This window comes from Crocuta crocuta, unplaced genomic scaffold (assembly GCF_008692635.1).
Source record: "Crocuta crocuta isolate KB4526 unplaced genomic scaffold, BGI_CrCroc_1.0 scaffold16, whole genome shotgun sequence".
Classification (NCBI taxonomy): Eukaryota; Metazoa; Chordata; class Mammalia; order Carnivora; family Hyaenidae; genus Crocuta; species Crocuta crocuta.
This window is the reverse complement of record NW_027531893.1, coordinates 11720665-11742807: the sequence shown is the minus strand read 5'-3', so window position 1 is coordinate 11742807 and position 22143 is coordinate 11720665. Positions and strand designations below refer to the sequence as shown.

The 22143-nt window shown below is 44.8% G+C and overlaps 1 protein-coding gene across 1 annotated transcript in view; it reads right to left on the bottom strand.

The window, feature by feature from the left end:
- Window positions 1-22143, bottom strand: part of RRN3 (RNA polymerase I transcription factor RRN3) — a 29658-nt gene that overhangs the window by 2235 nt on the left and 5280 nt on the right. Inside the window, exons 4-17 of the mRNA XM_077773255.1 lie at window positions 19282-19371; window positions 19041-19170; window positions 18563-18622; window positions 18136-18199; window positions 17033-17102; window positions 14653-14751; window positions 12764-12856; window positions 11443-11581; window positions 9378-9508; window positions 7960-8090; window positions 6815-6999; window positions 4553-4661; window positions 2473-2625; window positions 1416-1503 (exon numbers count right to left, since the gene is read on the bottom strand). Of these exons, the coding sequence (XP_077629381.1) occupies window positions 1416-1503; window positions 2473-2625; window positions 4553-4661; window positions 6815-6999; window positions 7960-8090; window positions 9378-9508; window positions 11443-11581; window positions 12764-12856; window positions 14653-14751; window positions 17033-17102; window positions 18136-18199; window positions 18563-18622; window positions 19041-19170; window positions 19282-19371 (1542 nt within the window). The remainder of the gene's footprint in view (window positions 1-1415; window positions 1504-2472; window positions 2626-4552; window positions 4662-6814; window positions 7000-7959; window positions 8091-9377; window positions 9509-11442; window positions 11582-12763; window positions 12857-14652; window positions 14752-17032; window positions 17103-18135; window positions 18200-18562; window positions 18623-19040; window positions 19171-19281; window positions 19372-22143) is intronic.

Below are 22143 nucleotides of genomic sequence, written 5' to 3'. Positions count from 1 at the left end.
CTTGTTAAAAGTCTGATTTTTTAAACAGATTTTAAGCTCAATGAGGCCAGGCAACAATGACAAGTCATTCTCAGTATCATCCCCCTTGTATCTAAACAGTGTAAATGAGTGAATTAATGACCACTCCCAAAGCAAAATATAAAGGAAATAAGAGCTCTCCAACGCTTACTTATGAAAAAGGAGATCTAAGTAAATTTGAGATTGTTTTGTGGTGGTAATGACCATGTGACAGAGACTGTAATTTATTAAGGGGCCCCTGGGTGGCTCAGTTGGTTAAGCACCCGACTCTTGGCTTCAACACAGGTTATGATCTCAAAAGTTTGTGGGTTCGAGCCCCACTTTGGGCTCTGCACTGGCAGTGTGCAGCCCGCTTGGGATTCTTTCTCTCTTTCTCTATCTCCCCCCATCTCTCTCTCTCCCTCTCCCCCCCCTCGTGTTATCTCTCTGTCTCCCTCTCTCAAGACAAATTTAAAAATAAAAATAAAAAAATTATAATTTGTTGAACTGATTTTTAATTAACCTTCACCTCCCAGAGTCACCTTACAAAGTATCTAGTTTTTGTTTTCTTAACTGTTTATTTTTGAGAGAGAGAGCGAGAGCACGCGCACGTGTACACACGAACAGGGGAGGGGCAGAGAGAGACGGAGAGAGAATCCCAAGCAGGCTCTCTGCTGTAGTGCAGAGCCCGATATGGGGCTCGATCTCACAACCCTGAGGTCATGACTGGAGCCAAATTCAGTAAGTCAAACACTTGATGCACCTGGTGACTCTGTTGGTTAAGTGTCTGACTCTTGATGTTGGCTCAGGTCATGATCTCATAGTTCATGAGATGGGGGCCCCCCCCGTCAGACTCTGCACTGACAGCATGGAGCCTGTTTGGAATATTCTCTCTCTCTCTCTGCCTCTTCCCCACTTGCACTTATCCTCTCTCTCAAGATAAACAAAAAAAAGTCAGACACTTAACTGACTGAACAACCCACGTGCCCCACAAAGTATCTAGTTTAAACAATTCATCAAAAAAACAAAAACTCTTGGGGAGCCTGGGTGGCTCAGTCGGTTAAGCGTCCAACTTAGGCTCAGGTCATGATCTCATGGTTCGTGAGTGTGAGCCCCTGTCTGGCTCTGTGCTGACAGCTCAGAGCCTGAAGCCTGCTTCGGATTCTGTGTCTCCCTCTCTCTCTGTTCCTCCCCTGCTCGCACTCTGTCTCTCTCTCTCTCAGAAATAAAGATTAAAAAAGAATTTAAAAAACAAAACAAAAATTATTTTCATAACAACATAACCTGAGCTTGTAATTTTGTAAAAGCAAAATGAACAAAATGCAGTGTTTAAAAGTGTGACACAGCTATTGACTACATGACTGTCATCCGTCTCCACATTGGACACTCTGAGCTGGTGTGCTGAGTCACAAGTGTACCTTTCTAAGAGGTTTCGTAAACTCCTGAAGCTCCTCTGCACTCATGTCTTCCCAGATCTGATAAACAGGATCAATGAATTTCTTCGACCTGTTGACAGAGATCACATTTCAAAATCAAGTTCAAGGCTACAGCGAAGGTCAGACATGTCTAGTAGCCCTTTTATCACAGGATCCACTACCCAAAACAAAAACTGTGGCTCAAGTAATCATTGTGTCAAAAAATACTGTATGTCAACGCTGGAAACAATGTGGCCCCTTCTCTGTAAAACCTCAGCCACTCAGACAAAGGATTAAACCGCTGTTTCTCATCTATTTATTCTCAAGTGAAATTATTTCCCAACTGTGCAAAGCCTAACAACGAGTTAGAACATGTCTAAATGAAAACAAAATTGTATTAGTCTGGAGCTTCATATTTTTATATCCCTACAGTAAATCTACTAAAAATTGGTCAGGGAAAAAAGACCAATCTGGTTTCGGCCAACCAAGACTTGGGGGACCAGATAACCCTAAACTGTTGTGTTGCTAGTTAGAAACTGTACTGTAAGCAGAAGTCCTGTTTCCTTATCCAAGTGCAAAGTTATGACTGGCTTGTGGTTTTCCTGAACGACCATCCAGATCCACTACGTGACTGCTGGTGACCCTGGGCAACAGCATGCAATGTGGTCTCCGGAGGAAAGAGCAAGTCGCTTGGCAGAACATTACGAACCATGAAAAGGCAGCAGCCTCCCCATCCAGACTCTTCTAGCCTCATTCCCTTTTATGTTTAAACTGAGAGGTTTAAAGAAAAACAAAACATAAATGAAAACCTTTGGTGTCACGCCAGAGTTCTTCCTGAGCTAAAGGTCTGTCTGCCCAGCCCTGGGTGCTCAGGGCACGCCACAGCCTGTAACAGCCGCTCTCTACTAGGGGCCCGTGACACACGTGTTGGAGACCGTGAGATGCTGACCAACAGGTACGAATGGCCACTCGATGACGAGGAAACCCCACTCGTGGGAAGAGCAAGCAGACGTCACCCGTTACCCTGCACGGACAGGTGGGCCAAGAGCACAGCACCCACCTCTTGAGCACACAAGGGTCGAAGGGGAAGAAGGTGTCCAGTGGGTTCGTGCAGGTTTGCACCGAGTCCCCTCCAGCTGTGTTTCTAATAACCGGGAGCATCTGGCGATTGTTCCTCTCAATGATCGTGTAGCAGAAAACCAGCTGGTATTTACTGCGGAAGCACAAGACCAAACCACAGACGGGCGGGGTTAACATGGAATTACTCGGCACGGACGTGCCCGTGAGTGTGCGACAACTGCTCTGACCACAGAGCTACTCACCCACAGTAAGTGCGAGAAAAGACAACGTGAAAGAGAAAGCAATGCTTTCAGGGTACAGCTTTCTAGGCCTACTATTTAGAAGCTTGCTGATAAGAAGAGAGAAAAGCATGGCCGTCACTCTCAGAACAAGAGTAGGCTTAGATGATTAACAGGCACGGCTCACTAAAAATGTACATATTCGAGGTGGGACTCACAGTTTGCAAAATTACAGAAGTGGTCTATTTTTGCTGTTTGTAAGAGAATAAAGGAGTTCGGGATTTACGGACAGGACAGTGGGTACTGAGGGACAGACTTGGCTACTGAAGCCATGAGAGCTTTACTAGATGCACCTACAATGACAACCCTGAGCTGCTGTTCCCAATTCTGAAAACCTAACAACCTAAATCCCAACAAAGGATCAATTAAAAAAAAAAATCAATAGGGGCACCTGGGTGGCTCAGTCGGTTAAGCGTCCGACTTCAGCTCAGGTCATGATCTCACCGTCGGTGAGTTCAAGCCCCGCGTCGGCCTCTGTGCGGACAGCTCAGAGCCTGGAGCCGGCTTCGGATTCTGTGTCTCCCTCTCTCTCTGCCCCTCTCCCACTCACGCTCTGTCTCTCAAAACTAAATAAATATTTAAAATTCAAAATTAAATAAATATTAAAAATAAGCTTATAAAAAGGAACAGAGCATCACAGAGCAGTTAAAATCCAAATGCAATTGTATGGGTCGATGCGAATCTCAGAACCACCAAGTCAGCAACAGCAGCTGGCACAGAATGACACAGGAAGTCCACCCCTTGTTCTTGGCCTGACATCTCACCGGGGAGCAACCCTGCCGCCCCAGCCCCGTGCCCACAGCCTGCTGAACAGTCCGCTCGCCGAGGGAGGCCCTCTCGTTCCGGCCCAGGAACGCTGTCGGGCACCCGCCCTGCTTCACTCCATCTTCTTCTTCCCACCTTCCTGCTACGTGCTGGGACCCTTCACCTGCCAAGGCTCTTACTTGTTGTCTATTCCTTTCCTTGATTCTGTTACCATTTTTGAGATCTTGGGACAGACACAGCACCGTGAACTCTATGACCAGCAAAGGAAAAATAAACTTCCCGAGTAGGAGCAGCAAGTGGTCTAAAGGAGACCAAAGGATGGAATCTTTGTCTTCTAACAGAAGAGACTCTTAAGTGTTCAAGTTTTTAAGCTATGACCCTAACCTGAGTATCCTGACCAAGGGCTCAAAGTCTGCAACTCGCCACGCACACGAAGCAAACTAACTCGGGGAACGCCAGGCCGCCCGCAGGCGGGTGCGGCTCTGCTGCCATCTAGCCCAGCGTCTCACAGGTCGCTCCAGCTCTCCCAGCCCCCGCCTCCCCGTTCTTAAACAGGGTCTCACCACGTCGGCCCCAGGACTGTGAGGACGCGGTGAAGTCTGTGTGAAGGGCTTCCGAGTGTGTGGGAGCTGGAGCCCCGGGCCAGAAAGAAGGGCCCCGCGCCGGCCCATCGCCTGCTGCTGCGCAGCCCTCTCTCGCGTCCAGTCCATCTGCATTACTCTAATGAACGTCTCTGGTCTGTACTGCCCAGCGTTCTGGCTGCCTCACTTTTCAAAGTGCCGAGGCTTTTCCTGAATTAGCGCCCTCAAATAAATAGCAGCAGCAATTTCCAATACCACCCAAGTAAAACCAAAACCCTAACTGTAGCATTTCCTGTACATACTGCATTACTGGTTTTTACATGTTTTATGGTTATTAATTTCAATGAATAATTTCACAGAAATTTAATGAAACTTTACATGATTAATATAAAGTTGTTTCTAAATAATTTCCACCAATAAAATATAAATAATTTACCTTGTGATTGCAGCAAAAAAGTTGACTACCGAAGGCAGACAAATCTTCAGAGGATTTAGCTGACTCATCACTATACGTTCAAAATTTAGACTCTGAAGGTATCTCAAACCTTTGATTAAAAAACAAAACATTTTTAAAAAGTACAAACATAACAGTCCAAGTATCTTTAAGCAGCACAGAGTATTTCACATTTAAAAAAAACTCCACGGATCTACGTGCAGATATGCTTTAAGTAAAGGTCCACATGGTCATACAAGGCAGAGCTAGACGCAAGGCCTCTAGGCTTAACCACACCCGCTCAGGCCTCTTCACCTTCTAAAGAAAACCAGGTATTCTTTCAAAGACCCAGGAAAGAAGCACACATCCCTAGTGTGCTATGAACTTACCTGACAATTTGGGATTCAGATTCTTTTAAGCTCAGCACATGTGGAGTTTACAGAGAAAAACACTCATGATTTGATTTCAGTTAACCATGAAATCCCTACGAAACTGAGGTAACAAAAGGAGGCTACACCCGAGAGGTCCGGACCGAACCACCTGAAATGCCTCCTTCCCGCCTTCCCCACACAGACACGTGTGCCAATATGACAGCAGCCAGCCACCAGCGGGACCCGCACGGCTAAAAGCGTGCCACCCAAGGGAGCGACAGCTGCTCGTACTTCATTCAGGTGCTGTGCTGGGTTTTTACAAGGAAGCCAGGGAGGCAAAATAAGAATGAGATCCCGCTCTCCTGGAACAAGAAACTAAAATTCTCTCCTATGCTGGTAAGACTAAGACACCATATCTACTTCAAAAGGCAAACAAACCCACCTGTGCTTAAGTAAATTTTTTTAGGAGATTCTTTGATGGTTTATTTTTAAGTTTTACTGACTTAAGTGACACCTACACCCAAAACGGGGCTCAAATTCATGACCCTGAGATCAAGAATTGCATGTTCTTCCGGATAAGCCAGCCAAGCTTTCCACCTTTGATGTATATTTTGATAAAAATGACAAATAAAGGGATAGTGTCACAGCTTACAAGAAATACATCTTCTTGGGGCGCCTGGGTGGCTTAGTCGGTTAAGCATCCGACTTTCACTTAGGTCATGATCTCGCGGTTCGTGGGTTCGAGCCCCGCATTGACTGCCAGCTCAGAGCCTGGAGCCTGTTTCAGTCTGTGACTCCCTCTCTCTGACCCTCCCCTGCTCGCGCTCTCTCTCTCTCTCCTAGAAATAAATAAAACATTAAAAAAACTATAAAAAAAAAAAAAGAAATACATCTTCTTTACCAAGTCTCATATCATTTATTTATACAAAAAAAAAAAGACGACACTTCCCCTTCATTGCACTAACCCTTGTCCTATTCCTGGTTTATACAACTGATTTTAACCCCCACGTCTTTTCAGAAGCAGTAGGATATAAGTAAATCCATACACTGCAACACACACAACTGTCAGCTTAGAGCTGTGGTTCTCAGCACAAGGCAGCTGTGTCCCCGTGAGGACCCGCAGCAGGTCCCGGAGAGTTTCAGTCGTCACGAAAGAGTGAGGACAGGGTGCTAACTCCCCACAGCGACCAGGGCGGCCCCCACAGCAAAGGGTTCTCCAGCCCCAAATGTCAGAGAGTGAGAAAATGTGATTTAGAGGAAAGAGCCTAGTGATCCATTTGAATTTTTCATGCAAATAAACAAAACCATTTATAGGGACTTCACTGGCATTGTTCTTGTTACGATAACCTAACAAACCAGCTTCCTCCGGCAGAGTTAAATTCGCAGAGTTAAATTCGACACAACTCTTAGAAATTAGCAAGAGTGAAAACCGGAAGATTAACGCTAAAGTCCTTAGATAAAGCAGCATCCCTGTTCTACCCACAAGCTTTAGAATCATATTCCCCTGGTTTTCAGTTCTAACCCTCCCAGTCAATACCCTACGTGTGCCTAGCTCCCCCTGGGAGGGGGAGACACCCGCCCTCGCGGCCCATCAGTGACAGCAGGAAGCATCGCCAGGCGTCCCCTCTGGCGAAGGGCACCCTGGTGGGTCATAATCACTCTGGAACCCACCTTCTAAAACACGGGTGCGCATCTCAAATCCATCCACTGCGAAAGAGGGGGCTTGAAGGATGTAGGGGGCTAAGGGCTGCCTGAAATTTTGGGTACAAGTCTGACTGCATTCCGCCTCCACTGTTCTCATCAAACTCTCCAAAAAGTAACGACTCTCCATTCTCAAGGGTGACTAGCATTCATGGAAAATCCAGTTCACATCCACCAATCCCACATCACTGACCTTCTTTGAGGTTTCCACCTAAAAGCTGCTTGTGTCTGAAAACAAAAGTGTAGAACACAGCTTGGCAGGCTGAATAAAATGGTCCGTGGAGAGCAACGTCACAAAACGCCTTTGTTCCCGAATCCTGGTTATTAAGGTATATGTGCAGCCAGTTAACCAAAAGATCTAGGCATGATTTTACAGTACTAGAGAAAAGAAAAATTCAAGTCAACTTCATATGCCTCATAAAAACAGAAGAGTACAGAAAAACACACGGGCGACATAAAAACACACAACCGGCTCTCGTCAAAAACTAAGAGAAGTAGGTCTACAGGCCTCTCGATCTGTTCCCCAGGGGCACAGAGTGGGCGGAAAGGACAGGCGGGCAGAAGGCAGCTTTTCAATGACAAGGCAGGGTGTCCAGACCTTCTAGGAACAACAGGCAGGCCCCTAAGGATGGCTGAGGTCCCAAGGGATGGACACCACTCTCTCCTCACTCCGAAGGACTTCTCTGACGGCCTCCTGCCCTCTCAAGACAACATGGCCAAGGAGTAAGGCACGTTTGCCAACATCTGACAAGGGAAGGGCAGGCCGGCTGACTCCACCGTTCCCTACAGGGCTCTCCCTACAAGGTTCTGATGAAGTCCTATGGCCTACAACTTGCGACAGAGGGACACATGGCTTTTAGTTCTGAGAGAAACATTTTTTAAATAGCCTCCATGCCCAAAGACATCTTCATGGGTCACTGGGAGAAGCAGGCCTAGAGCTGGCCTCCTAAATAGATCTATTACCTTTAAAAGACTTTTGTCTTCAGCTTTAACAGATACAAGTGATTCAGAATGCAAATGAAAAATGACAAACCTATAAAAAGAATTAAAACAGTATACAACGCTGTATAATATCCACGAAGACAAATGGATCTTCATGTTCAAGTGCAACCATGCAAAACGTGACAAAAGCTTTCCATATGAGGTTTTATATCTAAAGGGGAAATTTTATTCTCCTTCTGGAAATATAAACATCGTGCATAGTGTGGAAGAACAGATTTCCTCACTTGAAAGTCAGACTCAAAAAAAACATGAGGCAGGTGTTTCTCTGATTTAAGACAATGCTATAATCTTTTTAAAGCATGACATGGAAAAGCACTTGAAAATGGGGTTACTTACATAAGAGGAATAAATTTAGCTCTTGCCAAAAAGCTTCCAATATAATTTCCAGCAGCTTGCCTGATGATGGCAGGATTATTTGGATCCTGCAATTTTTTCCAGAGATGCTCCAAAAACGCTTCTGCAAATCCCTATAAAAATAGAAGGTATTGCTCTAATCTTTCTTAATGTTTAAGAAATTCTGGCTACTGGAATCCTAAGATTTGAACTCACCAATAGAAGAAAGTGCTAGTATCTCACACTGCTAGTGAAGCAATACAGTTATCATCATTCAGATTTGTAGGATACTGTGAGATAACACTGGTAAAAACCAAAGGTGTTCCCCAGCATTAAAAAAGATCCCGAAGGAGCTGAACATCAGACTCAACCCTCCAGACTTCAGTCTCAGCGACAGGGCTCTGGAGGCCACACAAAAGCCCTACGAGTGACTCAATGGTTAGCCAGAATGGGAAACCAGCAGTAAGCCCCAGCCACGTGAAGCCATGCGGCAGTACCTGCCAGAACATCAAGGATTCGCCCAGTCTCTGACTGCACATACTGAACTTAACCAGAAACAGAAACACAGATCAAAGTTCAGTGTTTGACTAATTATGCTAATCATAGAAAAAAAGACTAAGCTTCTTTTTAGCAAAGGACACAATCACCAATTTCTCCCAAAGAGCTCTTTTCGTTTTTTAAGTATTTATTTATTTTGAGAGAAAGAGCGGGGGGAAGCAGAGAGAGGAGGGAGAGAATCCCAAGCTCTGCCCTGCCAGCACAGAGCCCGATGTGGGGCTTGAACTCACGAACCATGAGATCATGGCCTGAGCCAAAATCAAAGGTCAGCCGTTTAACCGACTGAGCCACCCAGACACCCCCCAAATAGCTCTTTTCACAAGTTATTAACATGTACTTTGGGAAGAAGTGAATTTAACCTTCTTATCCATGCCCAGTACTCTCCTGAGTGCTCTAGGAAGCTACACAAGAATCGCAAGTAAAGAGTTTTCACCATACTTTCATTTTTTTCCAAAACAGAAAGCCAAAGCCTAAAGATTTAGAATTCTGGGTTTAGAAACTGTTTGGGGCTTGTTAGGATCAACTGAGAGGACATAACACTTAACAGATTCCAGGGGCTTTTCACAGCAAAGGCTCCAACTAAGGGCAAGGACACCGCCTAGGGGACCAAATGCAGAATGGCACCTTCAGAGCACTTGGCACAGCTGAGCTGGTGGGTGTTGGCGGGCAGCAGCAACGCCGCCTGCTCTTTCCAGCTCTTTCCACATGTTCCACAAACTACTTTATCAGGGGCTCTGGTAAAGTGAGCCCAAGAAAAAGAAATACCTCGTGTCTCCCTTCCCTAACCCTCCAACCCCCATTTTTGAAGGGGAAATCACAGGCAAGAACACACGAAGGTAAGCTAAAGCTGCCCCAGGACTCACCAATTTAAAGCTGCAGAGGTAAAACATGAAGAACTGTACGTGGCAGGAGGCGTGGGTGGGCAACAGAAGTTTGTCAAAGATGGTTACCAGGTCTCGATATAAATCCTTTGTTTTGCTGTTATCTATCTTACCTAGAGAGAAAATGTGCCATTTCAGCTCCACACATTTTTTTTAAGCTGTCACTTTCATTTCCCAAATTTTTAAAAATAAACCACCACTAAGGAACATCTCCCATTAAGCTATGATTAAAACTAAATGCCATTTTTATTTTGCACAGATTTTCCATTTTAACTGTGACAATCCAGCACTGACAACAAAGCAGACCCTCACCTCACATGCTGCTGTGATGCCGTAAATATGAAGCCCTTTTTATTTTTTAACGTTCTATTTATTTACATTGAGAGATAAAGCACGTGCAAGCAGGGGAAGGGCACAGGAGGAGGGGAAAGAGGGTCCCAAGCAGGTTCCGCACCATCAGCAGAGCCCAAGGTGGAGCTCAATTCACAAACTGAGATCATGACCTGAGCCAAAATGAAGAACTGACACTTAACTGCCCAGGCACCCCAATATGAAGCTCTTCTAAAAGGCAATTTTACTATGTATGTGACAGAAGGCCTTTGATCCCCTAATCCTACTGCTAGGAACTTACCAAACAGATACCTGGACACATACACACAAGAATGTTCATTACATGTTTATAATGGCACAAAGGGGGTGGCGAACAAGACCAGTTAAATCCACATGACCAAAAGCCAGCTGAAAGAACAGTGAATGGTCCGAGAAAATGTCCGTAACAGGTGAAAAAGGCAGATTATGAAACTCTGCGTATAGCAGAACTCTCAAACCCACTGAAAACACACTCCTAAATATATACAAGCTAACAGCGAAAAAAAAAAAAACTCATATATCAAAATGCTAATAATGGTACTCTGAATAGTACAAATGTGGACATTTAAGTTTTCTTTTTTGGGGCATCTGGTGGCTCTGCCAGGTGAGCATGTGACTCTGGATTTCAGTTCAGGTCATGTTATGGTTCGTGGGTTCGAGCCACACATCAGCCTCCACAGTAACAGCACGGAGGCTGCACAGGACTGTCTCCCTCCTTCCCTCTCTGGCCCTCCCACCCGACCCTGTGTGCATGCACACACTCTCGCTAACTCAAGATAAACTTTAAAAATAACAACAGGGGCGTCTGGGTGGCTCAGTCGGTTAAGCATCGACTTCGGCTCAGGTCATGATCTCACGGTTCGTGGGTTTAAGGCCCGCGTCGGGCTCTGTGCTGACAGCTAGCTCAGAGCCTGGAGCCTGTCTCGAATTTTGTGTCTCCCTCTCTCTGACCCTCCCCTGCTCATGCTTCTCTCTCTCTCTCAAAAATAAATAACATTAAAAAAATTTTTAATAAAAACTTTTTATTTTTTAATTTTAATAAAAAATTAATAAATTGCCTTTTTTAATTCTTTCCTTTAATCCTTTCCAAATATTCTCTAATCAACTGCACTACCTTTATATATATAACAAAAGATTAAAGAATGAACACAGTCAATTCAGATTAATTGTGTGAATCATTAATCTTCACAACAGAAGGGAAGAATCCTGTTTTCAGGACAAAGCTCTAGACAAACAGTTCTAGGATAGCAAGCGCACCAATCGGTTCACTACGATACTGACACCCGGCCCAGCACAGCACAAGACCTCTAACCTGTGACCCCCCCAAGCACCGCGCACCATATGCCACACCCTTAGATGCTGTCGACAACTCGAGGGTGATCTGATCTCCACCTCAAAGTGACCAAACTCCACACAGAACCCTCGACTACAACAGTCAGTGAAAGGTTCAGGGGCTTTGAAGAGAAACAGAGCTGAGGCTAAATCCAGTCCCACCACGCTGGAGCTGTGTCACACTGGCAGGACTCCATCTCTCTACCGCCTCCTCTCCTCCTCCTCAGGACAGTCACTTTTACAGCGTTCCTACCAGTACCAGGTAACATAAGAGAAACACCCAGCACGCAGCCAGGCACCCGGCAGTTGCTCAACAGTAGCTACTGTGACTACTGCGGGTCGTTACCATCTACGTGGCAGACGTCCTTAATGTAGGACAGAAGCAAAGAGAGCAGGACGTCCAGGCGCTCGGCTACGGGATGTGCCATACAATCGAGCCTTTGTGGGTCAGCCTTTGTTTCACGGTCAGGGTCTTCATCCTCATCCTGTGAAGATGGAGGAAAAACTGACATTAGAAACTGTAATAAAAACAGTTAAGTGGAAAAATTCTCAGAGGTGATTGTTTCTTTTTTTTTTTTAAGTTGTATTTATTTAAGTAATCTCTATACTCAACACAAGGCTCAAACTCACGATCCCAAGATCAAGAGTCGCAGGCCAGCCAGGTGCTCCCCCCAAAATAAAGCAAAGTCACAGGCCCTGGCTAGGCAGGAGCTCTCCAGAGGTGTGACTCAGAACCACAGAATTCAAACCAGAAGCAGATTCAGAGCCCGGCCTGACTCACATCTAGAAGAACCCCCAGACCAAGGCCGTGCCAACGCCACAGCTCTCCCCCAGCGCCTGGAACACACCCTGCCGGGCGCCGCTGGCATCCAGGGCTCCTCTCCCAGGACAGAGCACCCCTGCCCCAGCTGCCGTGAGCGCTGGTGGCCAACAACATCTCCAGAGAACCGCCCCCACACCCCCTCCTGCCCGCCCCGCCGGAATGACCAGCTGACAGCAGGTCACAGGAGGCCGTCTCCCTGCGATCAAGCTGGAGTCAAGTCTATGGTGCCACTGCCCGCCGGGGTCACCACGCTGTAGTCTCGGAACTCTCCCTCCAGGTTCCTTCTCCTGCCCTTTGTCCCTAAATGCCCCCCTCAGGCTCTCCTCTGGTGAACCCTGCCCCAGGCAGAGAGGTACTCCATTAAGGCATAACTTGTAAAATAAAGAAATCACAAAGGGACTTTTCTACTTATCACTCCCTCGAAAACATATGTGCTTTCCAAAAAAAAAAAAAAGCAGAAAGAACAAAAATTAAGAATAAAAACGAAATCTACTTCACCAAAACCAAATTCACAGCCATGGAAAGAAACGAACGAACTCTCCTGGGCAGTAAGCAACATGACAGCAGCTACGCTGGTTAAGTGTCTGACTCTTGATCTCGGCTCAGGTCACAGTTTGTGAGACTGAGCCTCTGCCTCAGGCTCTACACTGAGTGTGGAGCCTGCTTGGGATTCTCCCTCTCTCCGCCCCTCCCCAACAAGCACACTCTTTCCCTTAAAAAAAACAAAACCTTTTTCAAGTTGGCTAGACTGAACTACCGTTTTAACCCAAAGCCTCGCAGAAGGAGCCCCGCCCCCGCCCTGTGGAACGAAGACCCGGGCGCACGCGCTGTCTGCGGGCCTGACCATGCTGAAGAGCGCTTCCGCGGCCTCCGTCCCGCCGCCAGCCTGGGGGGCTGCTTCCTCGGCATCCTCAATGTCCTGCCGGGACGCGTTCACCTACGTGACAGCACAGGGGTGGAAAAGAATAAGAACACTGAAGACACACTATTGCACTTCATTTGGGACTGGACTCACATACTCTAAAGGGTGCACACGAGCGCCCTTCCCAGCACCGTAACTCAATACACAAGCACGGAGAAAACCCATGCCCCGGTCTGGGCCCTGAAGGAACTTCCGAGACTACAACCCAAAGGCCCTCCACTACATAACTCTACAAAATCATTAGGATCTGTCGTGTGCTGGTCTGAGTCAACCTCAACAAAGTGGACATCCACTGCGACTCTTACTACTCACAACACTCGCATAACGTGTTGTACTCCAAAGCATATCCTCAATCCACTGAGCAGGAAAATGACAAAATGCAAGTCAAAATTGAATTACTGAATATTCATTGTGGTATATGACCTCTCAGATACCTAGTTTAACACACCATTCAAATCCTGCCTCTTTTACTATCATACATGACTTCCTTCCTAAGTGTACTCTAGAATGTTCTGAAAGTAGGTACCAGAGGAAGACTTTACACCTCCCGGTGAGCAGCGCGTCAGCCCAGCCCCCTTCCAGCCCTCATTCTCCCCACAGTGTGGCTGCTCTCCCCACTCCCTCACAGCAACTCACCCACAAACCTCAAGTCTCCCCTCACCCGGCTCCATCCCCTCCTTCCTCCCTCATCAAGGCCTCCACCAGCCCAACCCGCCAACCATCCACACTCTGCCCTGAAATGCAGCTGCTCCCTCCAGGGACACGGCAGCAGACTACCTCCTAATCACCAGACCCAAGGACTCCCGTTTTGTTCATCCTCCTTAAAAAGGTCACTGACCAAGCCCTTCCTGCTTCCAGATCCTCCCTGGGCCTCCGTACCCGTTTCCCTCCCGCACCGGATCACACTCCCTCTCTCCTGGGACGGCACAGGTTTGCTCTCAGTCCCCTAGAGGCAGCCACCCCTGCCTGCTGCGTATTCTCCACCTGGCTCCCCAGCTGCACCCCAACCCACCCAAAATGGAGCTCTTCCTCCTCCAACCTCCTCCCGACCTTCCCCCTTACCACTAACGGCCGCGCCAAACTCTAGTCCACGGAGAGCTCCCTCTCTTACCCTCCACTTCCCTACTTCCAGTCCAGTCTCAAGGACCAGTTCGCCTTTCCTCCCCGATGTCACTAAAACCCACCACTTTCATTTATTCCCTCTGCACCCCACTGCAGACCTTTTAAAAAAAGAGTATAAAGAATTCAACATTATTTCCTTAGGAATGCCCTCCTGACCCCCTCACGTTACATCAGGCTCTCCAGCACATAACGATGGATGTATTCCATTTATAGGATTTACCACGACTGTACTTTCTTTTTTTTAAATGTTTATTTATTCTTGAGAGAGAGAGGCATAAAGAGAAAGAGAGGGCACGAGCAGGGGAGGGGCAGAGAGAGAGGGAGACACAGAATCTGAAACAGGCTCCAGGCTCTAACCTGTCAGCACAGAGTCTGACATGAGGCTCAAACTCACGAACCCTGAGATCATGACCTGAGCCAAAGTCAGACGCTTACCTGGCTGAGCCCCCCAGGCGCCCCACGACTGTACTTTCACATGTGCGTGACCATCTAATTAATGCCTTGTTCCCCAACCACGAGATGCGACTAACCACCAGCACATCCATCAAGTTTAAAAAATGTTCAAAGAAATGAATAAAAGGTGGAAATGTGGATTCTTCCCCATTGTTGCTACCATCGCTTCACATACCATGACTACATATATTTAATCAACGCAAATCAACGAGAAATACAGATTACCAAATACTTACATCCAACTTGAGTAACTTTTCAATCACGAGTTCTAGAATTTCATGCCTCAAGGTTGGAAAATATACACTAATTCTTAGCAAGTTATGAACATAACATTCCTAAAACATAAAAAGACAAAAAACTTCAACAGAGAATAAATGTTTCAAAATCAGGTAAGCAAAACATATATTACACAATCTTTAGTTTCTTAAGTTCATTTATTTTGAGAAAGACAGCGAGCGAGCAGGGGAGGAGCAGAGAGAAGGGGGGAGAGAGAATCCCAAGCAGGCTCTAGACTGTCCATGCAGAGCCCCATGCAGGGCTCAAACTCACAATTCAAGAAATCATGATCTGAGCCAAAACCAGGGGCCAGACCCTTAACCCACTGAGCCACTCATGTGCCCCAAGAGTTCTTTGTATATTCTTGACCTACTCCTTGACACAATACATGATTTGCAAGCCCGTTGCTTGGTTTTCACTTGCTTGAAAGTGTCCAATGCAGGAAGCACAGCTGTTTAATTTTAATCAAGTCAAACTTGTCTGGTTTTCTGTGGCTGCTTGTGCTTTAGGCATCCTATCTAGAAACTGCTGCCTAATTCCAGATCATAAAAATGTTCACCTATATGTTCTTCTAAGAGCTGTTTTTAGCTTACATTTAGGTCTTTCCTTCATTTTGTTTGGGTGGGGGAGAGGGACTCTGCTCTACCTCATCCTTTGCATGTAGATTTCCACTTGTCCCACAACCATTTGTGGAAAAGATTATTCTTTTCCTCCATTGAACTGTCTCATACAACTGGCTTGTGTTTATTGAGCTTACATTCTATAACCAGGCTGAACTCATTTTAGTTCTAATAGTGCTTCTGAGGAATCCTTAGGATTTTTCTAAATGTTAAGATCACATTATCACAAATAGAGACAGTTTTACTTCTCTCTGACCTGGATATCTTCTCCCTTTCTTGCCTAACTGCCCCTGCTAGAACCTGCGGTCCATGCTGTACAAAAATGGCAAAAGCAGGGGCTCCTGGGTGGCCGTCGGTTGAGCGTCTGATTCTGGATTTCAGCTCAGGTCATGATCTCAACAGTTCATGGGTTCACGTCCCGAGTTGGGCTCTGGTGTGGGGCCTGCTTAGGATATTCTCTCTCTCTCTCTCCACCTCACTTTCCCTCCCCCTCCCATGCTCTCACTCTCTAGCAAAAATAAACTTTGAGGCGCCTACGTGGCTCAGTCGGTTAAATGTCTAACTTGCTTTTAAGGCTCAGGTCATGATTTCAGTTTCATGAGTTTGAGCCCTATGTGGGATTCTGTGCTGCCAGCACAGAGCCTGCTTGGGATTCTCTATNCCCCCCCCCCCCCCCGCCCCTCACACTCTCTCAAAAATACAATTAAACAAACAAACATGTTTTAAAAGGGAGCGAAAGGAGACATCCTTGTTTTGTTCCCTATGGTAAGGGAAAGCTTGTCGTCATTCACCAGAGTGTGATATTACATGTGAGTTTTCCATGTGTCCTTTCTCAGGTTCACACAGTCCCCTTCTGTTTTTGTCATGAAAAGGTTTTCGTGTCTGTCAAATGCTTTTCTGCATCTGCTGAGATGACCATGTGGTTGCTATCATTTATTTTACAGACATGGTAGTTACATTAGCTAATTTCAACTGGTATTAAATGAACCATCCTAGGATAAATTTTACTTGATCATAGTGCATAACTCTTTTTATGCTGCTAAATAGAGTTTTCTAGGGTGTTGAGGATTTTTTCATCCACATTAATAAGAAATGCAAGGTTTATAATATTCCACTTGAAGAAGACTACCACATATATTAGCAAAACTTACTAACTCCTTATTTCATAGACTACGTTTTTTGAGAGAGTATGCACGCACCCACGTGTACACATGAGCCGGGGAGCGAGAAAGAAAATCTCAAGCAAGCCTCATGCTTAGTGTGGAGCCCAACTCAAGGTTCGATCTCATGACTGCAAGATCATGACCTAAGCCAAAATCAAGTGCCGGATATTTAACCAACTGAGCCACCCAGGAATCTCTTACAATACCTTATTTAGAAAAAAAAAAAAAAGCTATGCCCAAGGAAACTACTACAGAAGGTTCTGCCTTCATGTTCAAATAAGGCATGTTTCCAATTGGTAATACATAAACTATTACTTCTAGTGATTTTTATCTGTATAATCAATAAGCCTATTCAGATATTTCTGAAATGGACTCTGCCCTTGACTTGCATAAGGGAAAAAGGCAATGGGGATCCACAGTCAGTTCCTAATAAAGGAAGCTGGGTCAAACTCTTAGTCTTGCGTTTAATCTGAGACACCTACTAAGAAAAACACATAACATGACCTAAAAATAACTCCCAACTTTTCCATTATTTCCCCCATGAAATGACTTCTTACCAATGTTCTCTCTGATTTTCGAACAAAGGGAAATTTTTCCACCAGTATTGGCATAAGAAACCACGGTGTCCTAATTAGAAAATAAAAAAACAAAAGGAAATCAACCAATCCATGTTAACTGGAGCAAATATGGACGCAAAAGGCAATGGTAATCACTATCTCAAGTAACTGCAACTTAAATGCATAGCTTCAGAGAAAATGTATGGGAAAATAATCTATTAACTTTGGTATCAACAGCAAATTAAAGGGGAATTCTTATTCCTACAAAAGCAATAGAGTTTCAGTTTAAAACTTAAAATTCCCACAGCATGCCCATGTATTACTTTGAAAACAAGAAAAAGTTATCAACTTGGGTAATTTTTAAGTTAGCAAATAATAAACTTACAGAGGAAACTTGAAGTCCACTCCCCCCAAAAGAAATTTAAACTTCTCTTAGAACTATAATTTTTTATCCTTTGAAAGAAAAATTTTTAACGTTTACGATTATTGAGACAGAAACACAGATGAGTGGGGGAGGGGCAGAGAGAGAGAGACACAGAACCCGAAACAGGCTCCAGGCTCTGAGCTAGCTGTCAGCACAGAGCCCGATGTGGGGCTCGAACCCACGAACCGTGAGATCATGACCTGAGCCAAGTCAGACGCTCAACTGATGGAGCCACCCAGGCACCCCAAAACTTAATTTTTTAAAAATTAGAATGTAATCAACAACATCACAACCACAATTCTTACTGACACGGCAATGACACAGGCACATGGGGGTTGCTCACTGAAAATTACCAGACACAGTATCTGTTGAAGATAAAAGCGGAACTGCAGCCACCACCACACACACTTCGGAGGAGAGTGTGCGTCCAAGTTCTCAGTAATTTAAATAATACTAAGTCAGTCGTTCTTATATTAATTTTTAAGTAACTTAAACAATGAAAGACAACAGAAAACTATGATGCCATATTTTGTAGGAGGTGATGTTGACACAGGCTACAGAAACACATAGCCTACAACCTGAGTTTTGACGCTATGAACGTAGTAATTTCCTACTAATTGAGTCTCATTTTTCTGAGACTTAATGACCATGATCCAAAAACCAGTAACAGGATACTCACGATGGGACATATCTTGCTATTATTTGCAAGGCTCTGTGACAGGTGTCAAAAGTGGCGGGAAGATCTACAAGGAGAAGTGAGAGTATGAGCATAAAAGTCGAAAACTGAGAAGATATGTATTTTAAGCTACAGACACCCACTAACCAAAACAGAGTCATTTATTAGCAAAATGTTAATTTGAAGTATTTTTCTCCAACACCAACTTTCAACAGAGACTAACTGGATTAATTAAATAAATAACGCGCCGAGAGCGGCTGACACATTCATGCTAAAGGTAATAAGAATGTTCCATGAGGCTGCCCTTGGCTGCTGCCGGCCCGTTAGAACAGCTCCTGGCGCCGCCCTGCATTTCCTCACTGAGCACACATTCTCTCGCATTCTCTAAGGCACAGGCGGCATCCCTCGTTTTAATCCCCTTTATACTTACTATCGTCTTCATCATCAGAATCCGAAACATCTACATCACCTTCCTTAATGACCACTCGGGCTTTGTGAGGGAAAAACAAGATACGTTATTCTTTTTGTCACTGACCTAAACAATCAATGACCTAAACAATCAACAGCTACACAAAAAAGTGATTTTTTCCACTGTCCAAACTTAGTACAATAAATAAATTTATACCCCCCCCCACAAAAAAAATCCAAGTAACCTTACAGATAAGCTAAAAATGTCTGAGTTCTAAGACTTCATCAAAATCTCATTAATGTAAATTACAACTAAAAAAAAAAATCACAGCAACAAATCCAGATGCTTCTACAGACATCACTATAGAGAACAGACAGGTACCAAAACTGCTAACAGGCAGCTCAGAATTTTCCATGTTGACACAATGCCCACAGTGTTCCGAGGTGGTATATTAATAATGAGCTACTTTAAAAATGAAAATGCAAAGAGAACCACTTACGAGGTACAAAATGTGAAGCAATCATGCTGAGACATGGTCTGAGGAAGACAGTCTGCGCTGATACAAGATTACCAAGAAAAGCCAAATACTCCTCCACCACAGTCTGACTTCTATTTAACCACTGCAATCTCTATAGGGGGGAGGAAGAGAAAGAGAAAAGAAACATTTTACTGATACAACGTATTCTGTTTCCAAAGTAATGAAATCACATAGGAGTCAGTGAAATAAATGGAAAACTTACCAATAAAATATTGATAAGCTGCTCAAAGTCTTTAGTCAAGTACATGATGGAAGAACGGAATTCTAACAGCCAATTAATGATCTGGTCATCCTTTGGGTGAACAAAGAGAAGTGCTTTCAAAATCACAAATCCTCTAAAATAACTGAAGAGATAATACCTATCTTGCACCAAACATCTACTAATAGTATTTAAATTAGGAGAAAAAAGTCACAAACTTGCACCGAAGCCAAAATGGGAATGAAAATTCAAAACAGAAAGAAGTTACATTTTCCAGTTTTAAAAAAAGGAATGCAGGGGCCTAGGTGGTGCAGTCAGGTTAAGTGTCTGGCTCTTGATTCCAGCTCAGGTCATGATCTCATGATATATGAGCTTTAGCCTTGCATCAGGTGAGCTCAAGCCCCACTTCAGGTGAGCTCGAGCCCCACTTTGGGCGAGCCCCACTTCACTCTCTCCCACTCTGCCCCTCGTGGGATTCTCTCTCTCTGCCCCTTGCTCACTTGTGCCCTGCCCCCTCTCTCTAAAAAGAAATAAAAGTAAAAAGTAAACAAAAAAATAAAAAATAGAACATATTTCATTTGTATTAACACATACACACAATATACATAAAAAACTAAAACCTGCAATTTCAAAAGAAATGGTTAATGCTAAGACTCAGAACAGGAGGGGTGCCTGGGGGGGTGCTCAGTTGGTTAAGCATCTGACTTTGGCTCAGATCATGATCTCACAGTTTATGGGTTAGAGCCCCGCACTGGGCTCTGTGCTGACAGCTCTGAGCCTGGAGCCTGCTTCAGATTCTGTGTCTCCCTCTCTCTCTCTGCCCTCCCCTGTTTGCACTGTCTCTCGCTCAAAATTAAACATTAAAAAAAATATTTTTGTAAAATACTCAGCACAAGAAAGGGACATATAAAATAAACAAAAGCAATGTGTTGTAACAGTAGACTATTAACAGACAGTACTGTACTTCTAGTGATAGAGAGCAAGGGGGGAGGGGCAGAGAGAGAGAGAGAGAGAGACACAGAATCCAAGCAGGCTCCAGGCTCCCACTTGTCAGCCCAGAACCCACAGACCACAAGATCATGACCAGAGCTGAAGTCAAACACCCAACAGACTAAGCCACCCAGGCACCCTGCTTGTAGTGATAGATTTTTTACAGACAGTATTGTACCTATACTGATAAACCATTAACAGACAAGGCTGTCCCTACATTACAGACTATTGATAGGGATTATCATTTAGAACACACCAGATGCCAGGTATGGTGTTCTGTATCATACAAACGCATCTTTTACTAATCCTAACAATGCTGAAAATGGACTCCTGTTATTCCCATTTTATAGCTGAGGAAACTGAGACTAAGAGAAATGAATAAGCAATCTGCCCATTCGAGAAGCTAATAAAGAACCAGGTGCAAACCGGTCTATCTGGGTCAAAGCCTATGCTCCGTCCTCTCTCCCACAATCCCTTGCTCCACACAGAAGCAGCGCACCACCTTCTCCCCACCTTCATCCAACTACCGGCTGCCTTCCATGTGTTATTTGTGACAAACTTCACTGAGACTCCTTCCTGATGAAACCCCAAGAAAGCTGGCAGTAAAATAAAGTAAATCACAACTCACTTGCACCATGGTAATTTCATATGTCCACAACCTCTACGGATACGTTAAGTGGCTTAACCAAGGCCTGAGGCAGTGAAGACAAGCTAAATTATGTGCAAATAAAAATACGTTAACTCAATCCTATTTCTTTTCTGCTAAAAAAATTAAAAAGTGTAACAAAATCATAAAGATAGAATTTAAACTGCTGCATTTTCTAAAGTAACGAGTCACGCCGTCTTTGGTACTTTAGTACTGAACCACTATTCGAAGCAAATTACTTACAACACTCTCTGAACTAACAAAGACACAACTGATGCATTTCTTGGTATGTGAAGGTACCAAGGAGAAGTGCCGGTAACAAAAAATACACTGGGACACAAAGAAAATGGCCTGAGCGCGCCAGTGCTGCGTCTGCAGAGTGGGTATTCTCTGGCGGCTACACTCCTCACGGAGGGACAAGGACGTGTTCAGAAGACCAAAGTACAGCTCCGGCTAGAGGAGATGGCAAGCAAGCCAACAGTAAGTCTGGGAACCGAGGAGGGGCCAGATAAGGGCCAGAGTCCTTGTAGGCCGGATCTGTGATTAGGAAGATCTGCTGGAAGGGGGGGCACGGAGTGAACAAACACCTACGTGCTTAGAGAGAACCAAGGAAAGTTCCACTGAAGAGGACACCTCAGCTGGATCTCAAAGAGTGGGAGTTTAGTAGATCAAGTATTACTAACAGTGAACACTAATATAGTAATTGCCATGCCAGGTACTGTGCGAAAATTTTCACATAGATTAACCCCTTTAACCCTGACAACCGTTCCACCAGTAGTAGGAGCTGCCACTGGTTCCCGTTTTATAGATGGGGACACTGAGGCACGGAAGCGCAGCAAATCTGCCCTCAGTTACAAAGCCAGTGAGGGAGGGGAGCCAGGGAGCCAGAGCCCGTGCTCACACAGATAGGAAATAAAGTGGAAAAATAGCAGCCGCGAAGAAACGGCACAAGCAAAGAGATAAAGATGAAAAGAAGTAATGCCCCGCACTGGTTGTAAAGATTACTTAAAAAACTTTTTTTTTTCCAATTTAAAAAAAAAAATGAAAAGATGAGGCAAATTCATGGAATAAAGTACCTAGCAAGCTTAAACACATAAACAATGTCGCAGACCGTGCTAAGAAGCTGATACTTCCTGCAAAAGGCATGAGGTTTTCTGACAGGACAGTGACCGGTTTAGCATGTGCTTTAGAGATGAGTTAGGCTGCACTGTGGAGGGTAAAACTCCTGG